This window comes from Lingula anatina, chromosome 2, assembly GCF_051362555.1.
Source record: "Lingula anatina isolate TDL-2025a chromosome 2, LinAna3.0, whole genome shotgun sequence".
In the NCBI taxonomy this organism is placed as follows: Eukaryota; Metazoa; Brachiopoda; class Lingulata; order Lingulida; family Lingulidae; genus Lingula; species Lingula anatina.
Window position 1 is genome coordinate 40970303 of NC_141768.1, and position 10722 is coordinate 40981024.

Here is a 10722-nt window from a genome sequence, read left to right on the forward strand (position 1 = left end):
TTTCTTTGGTTTTGCCGATTTATTTGCCCTCGTCGGTTCAGTTAATTTGGGTGTTATTTTATGTGTTTCATTTCATGGTAATTACATAATGCTTTTCATTTCAGGTCTTTTTTTCGACTCAAACGTAGGGATAACCATTTCAGGAGAAAAAAAAAAACGAATCGTGGAATTGGTGTTAAAGGTAAAATGTATGTACTAGTTGGATTTTGGTACCCTAGGTTCTAGATTCCGGTATTGCCAGCTCGATCTTGATTTCATATATAACCCATAGTAGCAATACTAGTAAAAGCGACTCCACCACAAGGTATATTTAGCAAGCTAGCTTTTACGTTGCTCTGACACTCAGGGTAGACTTTGGCTGACTGGGATCACAGTCAGCGACACAATATTTCAATACAACTCTGTACGACACAATGCAGTTTATATGATGTCAAAAAACTTAAGTACAATTATTTTAAAATAATGAACATTTCAGACAATATTCATATTGAGATCTTCGGTTATATATAATAATACAAATAATACCATATCACACTGATGTTACACAAAATAAGCTATAAAAACACATATGAGGTAAATGATGATTTATTTGAGTATACTGGTAAATGTAACTAAAGCGAGTAGACAGGGCCCTTAACCCCACTACCTGCTGCCTGCGCTCAAGGATTGAATAAAGCTGAAGAGGGTTGCTTGCATCCAAGTATATTTGTCAATACGCAAATATAAACTGTTAAAATATTGAATTTTTACAGATAATTAACCTGCCAATTTCGTGTCCCTACATAAAGAGTAGATCGAAAACAATCTGCTAGTGCTTTTAAGTTCGATTGCAGCAGAGAAGATATCTTTTCATCCCCTAGGTGGCGTTGTAGTATCAATTAAATTTCGAAAAGACCATTTGCTGTAATAGATTTCATAAGTAAAATTTGATATTGTGGGTGATTTGGAGTGTTTTGGACTTGTTTGTTCATAAATGTAAGTCTGTGTGCAAAAAAAAAAAAAAAAAAAAAAAAAAAAAAAATGGATAGATGTCAATATTGATTATTCAATATTTTCATGGAAAAAGTTATACAATTTAGACGTGTTTTATCAGGCAAATGCTATACCTTGGTCTGGGATCATGTCCAGTTTGAAAAAAGCAAGCAAAAAATAAAATAAATAAATAAATAAATAAATAAAAAAAATCTCCATATTTGGGCTCTCTGTTATGCAGTAAAATAACGTATAAGGTGAGCTATATTTTTATTAAGTATTAATGATTGGAACACCGATTCAATTTGTCACTTCAATGACGGATTTCAATATATATAATGTATTTTTTCATAGTTTCATGCACCTGGATGATGATTACAAGTTTTTAAACCAAACAGCAAAAACAGTAAAGGGACAATGCATAACGTGAACTGTGTTCAGCCACAAAAGTGTGCCAGGAAAAGTATTTTTTTTTATATCTAGGTTAAAAAAGATTAAAAAGTGCCATGTCTTAGATCTAAGTGTTTCTCATTATAGAAGATCTGGCAAGGGATAAATAAGGGTGAGCTGGAAGACGGGGTAAGTGCTGATGAGGACTATATATATATATATATATATATATATATATATATATATATATATATATATTGCATTTGCATTTGTAAAGAAGATGGATCTTTAGTTATTTACCATGTTTACAAATATATGTGCGTCATGACAAAGCAAACATTTCTTTTTATTCAATTTCAGGTGCAAATATAAGATTAAATCTGTATCAGGTCGAAGAATACGAAACTTTGGTATAAATATTTTCTTTAAAATCTGCAAATCAAAATAATTAATACAATCTAGACAAGTGGAATAATTGTTGAATGCAAATGAAAAACTGCACACATGTGGACCTTCATTGACATCTACCCTCTGTTATAATCTCTTAAGAGATTGACAGTCCATGTGGTCACACTGTTATTTGTTAATGGACATACCTTTGCTCTTTCTTCATCAATTTTATCACACAGCTTTTTTTGCTTCTTGTTTTCATCTTCATTTGTACTATTGCATAAAAAAGATAATTTGGGATATTATCTATTTTGAAAAAAACTATTGCAAATGATATAGAAATGATCATTTTACTACCATCCTGATAGGCCTATCTAGATCATAAATCCCTGTACAAAGCAGAGTATCGGTGATAAGAATTTGAGAATTTTGAAGCAGTGAAAGATAATCAAAGATGAAAATTAGCAAACCATTCAAATATCATGGAATCGACGAGTTTATTGATGAGTTGAAATATCAGTGAACACTAAAATGTCAGAAAACAAAATATTTGTCCTGGTTATTCAGGTAATTTTGTATATTTTTTACTTTCTGATGTGACACACCAAATAGGTTGAACATTCTTTAGTTAACCAGTGGTACTCACTTCACTTTACTGGCATGTTCTTCAACCTGCTGCTTGTCTTCTGTCCTCAATTTTAAGCCAGAGGGACAAAGACTTGATGTTGCCTATTGAAATAAAAAATAACGAAGGATTTAAATTTCAATTAAGTCAAGATGTTCATTATGAGGCTATGTAGAATCAAACAGTTTAAATGAGCTGTCTGGGTAGATGAGAAAACATGGTAATTAATTTTTTTTTTGTTTGTTTGTTTGTCTGTCATCAACATAACTCAAAAAGTTATGGACCGATTTTTATGAAATTTTCAGAAACCGTCAGAAGTGGGCCAAGAAACAGACAATCAATAATCAATAATCAAAAATAACGAAAATTTAGGGGTGAAATGGCATTGGGTGGAGACTTTGCTGTCTTGGCGGAGGTCTGCGCTCTCGGAGTGCTTTTCTAGTTATGTATGTGACTGATTGGTGTTGATATTCATAATAAAATTTCAAGAGTAAACATTTTTATGTCATTGGTTGCAATCTAATTTAGATGAAACATGGCACTTTTGTTTAGATGTAATTTCATCATGAATATCTTGGGCTAATGGCTCACGAGGTTGAATATAATGGGAGTAAGCCCCCCTTCCCCGGCTCATCCGCCGATGTTTTAAATTGCCTTCAAGTGGTATGCTCAACATAAAAAGAAAACTCACAGAGCTCACACTTTCACTAATGGAAAAATATAATCAACACCCCCCCCCCCAAAAAAAAAAAAAGTAGGAAAAAAACTCATATAACAGCAGTTTGTGGCACAAGTATAAATCATGGTGAATTGTGAGGAACAACAGTTGCAATCAAAACGCTGCGTTGGAGTGTTATCGACTTTCGATAGTCAACTTGTCGTGTGCAAAATTCTTGAAAGGCGGCAAAGGGTCAACGTGCCGTGTGCAAAATTCTTGGAAGGCGGCAAAAGATCGACAAAATACTTATTTGACTGAAATCACAAAACAAATAGTTCAAGGCTGTTCTTTCCATTGATCTCACTCCCTATGAAATACATTAAGCAGTAAGACGGTTGTCTGCCACCTCGCTTTGTGTGCAAAAGTCTCCAGCGAGACAACATGGCGGCGTCCATCGCAGGGAAAGGTCTAGAAACAAATGACACAGTTTATGACGACTTTTCTGATGCATTTTCAGTTGTTCAGAAAGAGTTAAATCATCTGAAATTTTGCTATGATAATACTGTGTATCAAATTGAGAAATTCGTGAAAACTTGTCCTCATGTCAATATTGAACAATTCCTTCCTAAAGACACACAGGAACGTGTTCAACGGGTCATCACGACGCAGCCGGCAATCATTGTGATCGGACAGTCAAACTGTGGAAAAAGCAGTTTAATAAATGAAATTCTACGAGGTTCTATTCTCCCAACCGCAGAGGTACCGTGCACTTCGAAAATTGTTCGACTGAAACACAGCCGTGAGCCATACTTTCAAGAATTAGACAAAGATGGTAACTGTATTGAAGGAAAACCGAAGGAGACGCTAACTAAAAAGTTAAAGGTACCTCGATCAGTTGTTGCTGTACCGGGAGCAGAGCGGAATGACAAGAGTAAAGTTGAAGGTGTTGTGGAAGTGGGGTTTGATCACCCCCTGCTGGAAAAGGGCATTTCTATCGTTGATGCACCTGGATTCAGTGAAAATGCTACCTTGGATTCTCTTGTAACTCAGTGTGTTGAAGGAATACTGGGCGTGATTATTTACGTTATCGATGGACAGCACGGTGTCCGCCAACAGGTAGGCCGCGTGTTAGTTGTTTTTAAATGTCTTTAATATTTTATATTTCTAGCCAGGGGGGGGGGGGGGGGGGGGGGGGGGTTCGGGGGGTTCGAAAGAACCACCCTTTTTGCTGGGAAAAGGTCCACTCTGGGTAAAATTTGACCTAGGTACATGAAGTTTTTATGGAAAAAGGTCCACTTTTTCAAAAAAAGAACCCCCCTTTTGAAATTGCTGGCTAAGGGCCTGAGTATTTTGCACATACCGAAAAGTGACACGTATATAATGCGTTGGATAGTTAAAAAACGTTTATTCGAAGGCAATTGCATAATGCAATCTACCCGGTAATGCAAATTTCTGGTTACAGGACAGAAAGAAAATAACCGAACTCCGGAAGAAAGTACCAAGAGCTACCATATTTTATGTTTGCAACAAAGTTGAAGTAAATGAAAAGGCGCTTAGAATGGATCAAACAGCCGAGGAAGCTGATTTGCCGAGAGAAACCCCTGATAAAGCAGCAATGACATTCAAAGCATTGGCTCACAGTGGTCTACTGGACAGCGAAACCAATACCGACGACAATCCGTTTTTTGCTGCGGTGTCGGTGAAAGATGTTCATCGATCGAGAAAGAGAGGTCAAAAGGACGAACGTTTTCAACAATTCACAATTAAGTTTTTGAAACTGGCAGTACAGACTATGCACAGCCACACAATTGATGCTCTATTGTCCGTGGTAGACATGCATAACGTTCTTTTCTACGGTATGTGTGGCTCACCAACTCAAAGGGCATTACTCTCGCATTTCATGGCCGAGCTAATAAAGCACTCCTTCGAATTCTTCGACAAAACAAAGAAAGCCATTAAGATACGCAAGTCAGTGCTCGTGCATGTGGTCGAGAAAACATTGGCTGACAATAAACATGAAATTATTCGAGACGCGATGAATATGAATTTTTTGCCCATAGTTGGTGATACAGTCAGGAGAAATGAAATCATCCTTCAGTGCAGGGAGCAAATAAAAGATCACATCGTCATTAAATGTGACACACTGATAAGAGCAAAAATGGCAGCCACATTCGACGAGATAAACAAAATCTGTCAAAGAGATCTTCGGGATGTATTAGTTCACATACGTGACGCATTAGGTTATAGCATTTGGCACGATATAATGGGGTTTCAACAGAGCATTCTTACCTGTCTCAACTTTACGGATAGAAATGTTCTGGTTTTAACCGAAACAATGTTTGATATACTTAAAGAAAACACGTTGACATTTCTAGAATATATGCAAGGGTTGCATGTCACCAAAGAGTGGAAAACCAAAGTAGCAGAAAACATTTTTTCACTTATAGACCCAAGCGAAACTGCAAATGATGCGGTGAAACTTATGAAAAAGAAAGTGGCTAGCGCACGAGAACATTTCGAGCAAACCCTAAAAAACATGGACAGTGCCGCATCAGCCATAGGCAAAATGAGCCCTCAAGAGCAAAGATCACTCGAAAAGGTGTCCCCTATTGTTGCACAGAACAGCTGCATGGCTATGGCTCTTCTGAATAACAATTTATATGGTCTTCTAGAGTTTGGGGAGACTCAAAGCACCTCAGATAAAAGCCAAGTTAGACTGGTGACCAACCCTGCTCAACTAGTAGGAAGATATGGAGAGTTCGCATATGTGGGGAAGATGGTCCAAGCAACTGATCTTCATCTTCTTCCACCAAACGTGGCAATGGGTTTTCTCACTGCAAGGTATGAAGGAAAAAAGTATATACGTCTTTTCTTCACGCTTTAATTCACAGAAAGCTAACTTATCAAGGAAGATTTTCGTCAGCCCGTCAGTTCTTTTTTGAAAGTTTTATTCAGATATTTCAGTTGACAGCTAAATGGAATACTGAAAGTAATTCATTTCTGTCAAAAAAGTCACTGTATTCTCGGAGTAAATTTATCAGTTTAAACAAAGGAAGGGTGTTACACAGAGCATTAACTAGGGCAATGATAAATGTATAAATATATATAATAGATAATTTATAAAATCATGAAAAGGAAATAAAAAGATTACTTGATAACACTGGAGAAGGAACAATTCCCTTTGTCCGTTTTATCCACTAGTTTCTGTTCTACATATTTTAGGCTGTTACCTCACAATGCAAACGTCCTTCACTATCTGGACGTGGTGATAACTACTGAGTTCCAACCTGTTCTGATCAGACAAAGATACACCATCAACTTAATGGATGCAGTGCAGACAACCAAGTGCATACAAGAGAAAGAGCGCAAAAGAATACTAAATGATGTCATTCAGGGCTTGGAGCATGTTCTGTATTTTGCAGTAGAGATAGATCTGAAACCTACCCATGTGGTCGTAAGTAAAAAAATCTCTCAATATATATTCTCCCAATATATACTCATAAGATGTCGATAATTTCTGGCCTTTTTTTTTACATAACCCCGCCAAATGTAGTCCCCCTTTTATATTTATTTCTCCCATCCATAAATTGTCGCAGTTTGATACAATATTGTCAAAGTATAAGAGGTTGTCAGAATATTTTCAAATGTCACACTCAATGAAGCATTGATTGTTTGATCTTCATCGTATAACATTCTCTTAATACCATAAAAATTACATATATCTATTGTTTTTGTCAAACTATGGTCAGTATTATTTCAAAGTCAGCTTAGTTCGTTATATTTTGCAGACCTGCTCGCAAAAAGATGCCCGTGAAAGACAATGGAAAATCCTGCTAGGTCCCCGCGAAACCAGTAACGTGTATCCCAACGGCTACCATCCTTTTCATCTCCCCCCAGAGGCATTTGACAAAAGCAGCGTAGGTTTTGGTGAACATCAGTACGTCTACAGTCTAGGCATTCTCCTTTGGTTGCTGTTTAATCCTGAGTATGCGTGGCCAGAATTCGCCAGACCAGAGACTTCCCGGGATGATTTTATTCTAGCCGTGGATGAAGGAAACAAACGCCCCGACGCTACCAAATGTTCTCCCGCAGCTCAAAAACTGTTCGAACGCTGTTGGAATGCGGACCAGACAAGAAGGCCAAATATCAAGACATTTATAAAGGAACTAACCAAAATATCATAATCTGTAATGGTTCATTGACATAAATGCTTTCTACGAATTTTGCGAATGAATAAGCTCTGTCTCTGTAACGTTGATGATCCAATACGAGTTACCTCATCAGTGATTGAAAATGCATGCCAGTATAGTGCGAATTAAATGTTCATTTTAAGCGGATGTGTTTATTTTAAACTTTTTTAATAGTCCATGGGCCAAATACGGAAACCCTCCCCCCCCTTAGTGATATTCATTCACTATGTTTTTCTGATAGCTTATGTCCTGAGTTTAGATTTTCCGCTTGTTTGCCATTAAACTGGTGGTGGGTGTGTGTGCTACAGCCGTTGCCGTGGTAACGTCTGAGATTAAAAATTGAAAATTTCTGAGACCAAAAAATATTAAATTATTCAAATGTATTAAGTAAATGGAATTATAAATCATTTCAGATGTATAGGTTAAGAGCTGCACTATACTTCATGATCCTCAAAATTCTCCAAGATGGCTGTAATTTCAAGATGGCGGCCAATTTTTGCTAATTTTTGAGTAATTTCAATTATTTTTAATATTTGAGTTTTAATTCAATTATCAAGGAATAAGAATGTGGGATATGCTTTGATGCACCGGAATTGCATAAAGTCTCTACTACTTGCTACCTAAGTATTTGTTTTAGATGCAACCTTTTAATTTTGTTGTAAAACGGTGGCCAAAATACAAGTCTTTTACATTCTGTTGTCCCAACTGGAAAGATGCCATATTTATTATCAAAGTTACATTCTTTATTACTTTTAATAAACTGAATTCGAACTTAGGCCTTTTCCAAACAATTTTGCTTAATTCTGATTACATTGGGACTTTCAAAATTCAAAATGGCCGCCAATATGCTTATACACACTGGCTAAAAATGATATAATATCATATATTCTTCCAACAGAATTTTAATTTTAATTATCTCCAACCAACTTAGTCCCATTAGTGATTTTTGTTTACTATGATTTTCTGGTAGTTTAAGCCCTTAGCATTTATTTTTCGCTTGTTTTTCATTAAACTGGTGGTGGTTGTGAGTATTACAGCTGCTGCCATGGTAACGTCTGGGTTTGAAAATTGATATTTTTGAGACCAAAAATGAAAATTAAATATTTCAAATGCATTTTAATTCATGGAATTCAAAATTATACCAAATGTGTAAATTAAGTGTGCTATACTTCACAATCATCAAAATGTTCCAAGATGACAGTAAATTCAAAATGGCTGTCAATATTTGCTCATTTTTGAATAATTTTGGGAATTTTTTGATATTTAAGTTTTAATTTAAATATTTAATTATTATTTATTATTAAATTACAGAATGTCACTGAAATTTTCCGGGTGATAATCGCTGACCGAGACCAGCCTTTCGTATAATTGTGAAAAGGTGATATCTCCATGCCCAATATCAATGGCAAACCAATCCAAAACGACGGCCCCCGCTCTCTTTATGTCTTTAATTGTTGTGTATTTTGAAAGTAATCCTAGAGATGAATTTGACGGCAAAGCGGACATATTTCCAAGTGGTGATAATACGTATGCGCAGAGAGCTCATTTTCCGGCAAATTCAATAACAGCGTTTGCGACAACCTACTTCGTTGGGGGGGGGGGGGGGGGGGATTTTTTTTATTTTTTTCGGAGAACAGACGAAAACCGGTGCGCGCGCAGGATGTCATCCCTAAAAATAAAAAAGTCTGGCCAAATAGGTGATAGGTGTGACAGATTCAGCTGTTGCCATATTAACACAGGGGTTTTGAAAAAATAATTTCTGAGACCTTTAAATTGTCATGTATTTCAAATATATGAACTCAATGTTTTGCAAACTTTAAAAAAACTTGGACCTCAGTTATTAATGAAAATATTTGCAAAAAATAATCATAGTTAAATTACCAAAATGGCAGCCAATCCAAGACGGCGACAGGTTTATGTTAATTTTACATCTTATTACTGAAAGTAGCTTTTTGTAAACTTTAAAAGCAGCATTGGAATTGAAAAATTATATATGCTGATATGATGTGAATTGCATAATTACTGTCTTCAGTGATTGTTACTCCTATACCCTCTTATTAAGTGTCAAAACCTGAAACCCTATGTGGCCATCACAAAACATGGTTTATACATATTGCTGAATGAATATGTTACATTTTCGTTACAAAATTCCCGATTTGCTGTTTCTGTTAAACTAAATTAACCTATTAATATTTCACTGGGAATTTCAATTTTCAAAAGATTTTCGACCAAATTATATTAACTTGGCCATTCCAAAATTCAACATGGCCACAAATGGCCATGACAGTGCAGGTATGGATTTTTACTGCAATGATATTAAACAACGCAAGAAATAAACAATTCTAAAAGTTGTGTTGTTAATTTCAATCAAATATGCCCTTTCTACACTGCTTTCATGGAAACATTTGTCCATATTTAGTTAAATATTTAGAAATGGATGAAATGTCTTTTTAATGAAGAATGTTCATTGGAAAGCCAGTTAAGATTTGCTGTTACCCCTGAAACCGAGTTTTTGTTACAATCTAAGATGGTGTTCAGCTATATGAATAAATGAAATAAAACATTTACATGTACATATACCACAACTCAGCTTCAAACTGCTAGAGAGGTAAAATTATATCCACATTTTGGAAAAAATCAATATATCCACTAACTTCAATTTAATATTTTTCTACTTGAAAATTTTATAATACTTTACTTAAAATATAAATGTATAGAAATGCAAAATCACCATCAATATTTGCAAACTACAAAACTACCAAAATTTAGTTTATGTATTTGAAATATTTAAGATTTTGTTGGTCTCCAAAATGTCAATTTTCAACCCGTGTGTTACCATGGCAACGGCTGTAGCACACATACCCACCACCAATTTAATGGCAAACAAGCAGAACATAAAAGCTAAGGACCTAAGCTATCAGAAAAGCATAGTGACCGAAAATCACTAAGGGGGGGTTCGGTATTTGGCCCATGGACTATAATGATCTGAAAACTCAAACGCAAAATGTATGTTCAAACACACGCTGGGGTCATAGATTTAGATAAAAGGAGTACAAAATGTCTTAGATGCCGTTTTTAGACTGGCACAACCGCTTAAGACTGTAAAAATAGTAAATTTTACCTTTTTTTAAATTGTGCTACTTGCGATGTGCAATGTAAAAAACTTAAATCCAGTCTGGACCTGGTTTCCCAGCAGGCATAGTAACGTTGGATCAACGTTGAAAACAGGTTGATACGTTGAATTGCCGTTGATCTACCTAAATTCAACGTAAAATTAACGTTGATCCAGCCACGTCAAAACCGTCTTAATGTGACGTTGGCTCGACGTTGTATTTTGGTCATTGACACAACCTTGCAGACATGGATTGTAATTTAAAATGTTAATTATTGAAAACGTGATACTTTGTTTATCAATACTGTAACTAACCTTATCAAAATAATAAAAAGTGTTTTAAAGTAAAAGTGACAGTTGTTTTGTGTCTTAAGTGAACTAGTGA

At 35.6% G+C, this 10722-nt stretch overlaps 1 protein-coding gene across 1 annotated transcript; it reads left to right on the forward strand.

Annotated features, from left to right (window-relative positions):
- The first annotated feature begins 3390 nt into the window (after window positions 1-3390).
- Window positions 3391-10685, forward strand: LOC106176281 (dual serine/threonine and tyrosine protein kinase). The gene is made up of 4 exons (XM_087004432.1): window positions 3391-4151; window positions 4498-5876; window positions 6258-6489; window positions 6824-10685. Exons 1-4 carry the CDS (start codon window positions 3477-3479, stop codon window positions 7217-7219), a joined length of 2682 nt encoding a protein of 893 aa, XP_086860558.1. The 5' UTR covers window positions 3391-3476; the 3' UTR covers window positions 7220-10685.
- The last annotated feature ends 37 nt before the right edge of the window (window positions 10686-10722 follow it).

Bases quoted from the DNA above. Each gene is read 5' to 3' on its own strand.
- LOC106176281 (XM_087004432.1), top strand. From the start codon at position 3,477: ATGGCGGCGTCCATCGCAGGGAAAGGTCTAGAAACAAATGACACAGTT. The intron at 5,877-6,257 runs GTATGAAGGAAA...TACATATTTTAG, and splicing joins ATGGGTTTTCTCACTGCAAG to GCTGTTACCTCACAATGCAA. The intron at 6,490-6,823 runs GTAAGTAAAAAA...TATATTTTGCAG, and splicing joins TGAAACCTACCCATGTGGTC to ACCTGCTCGCAAAAAGATGC.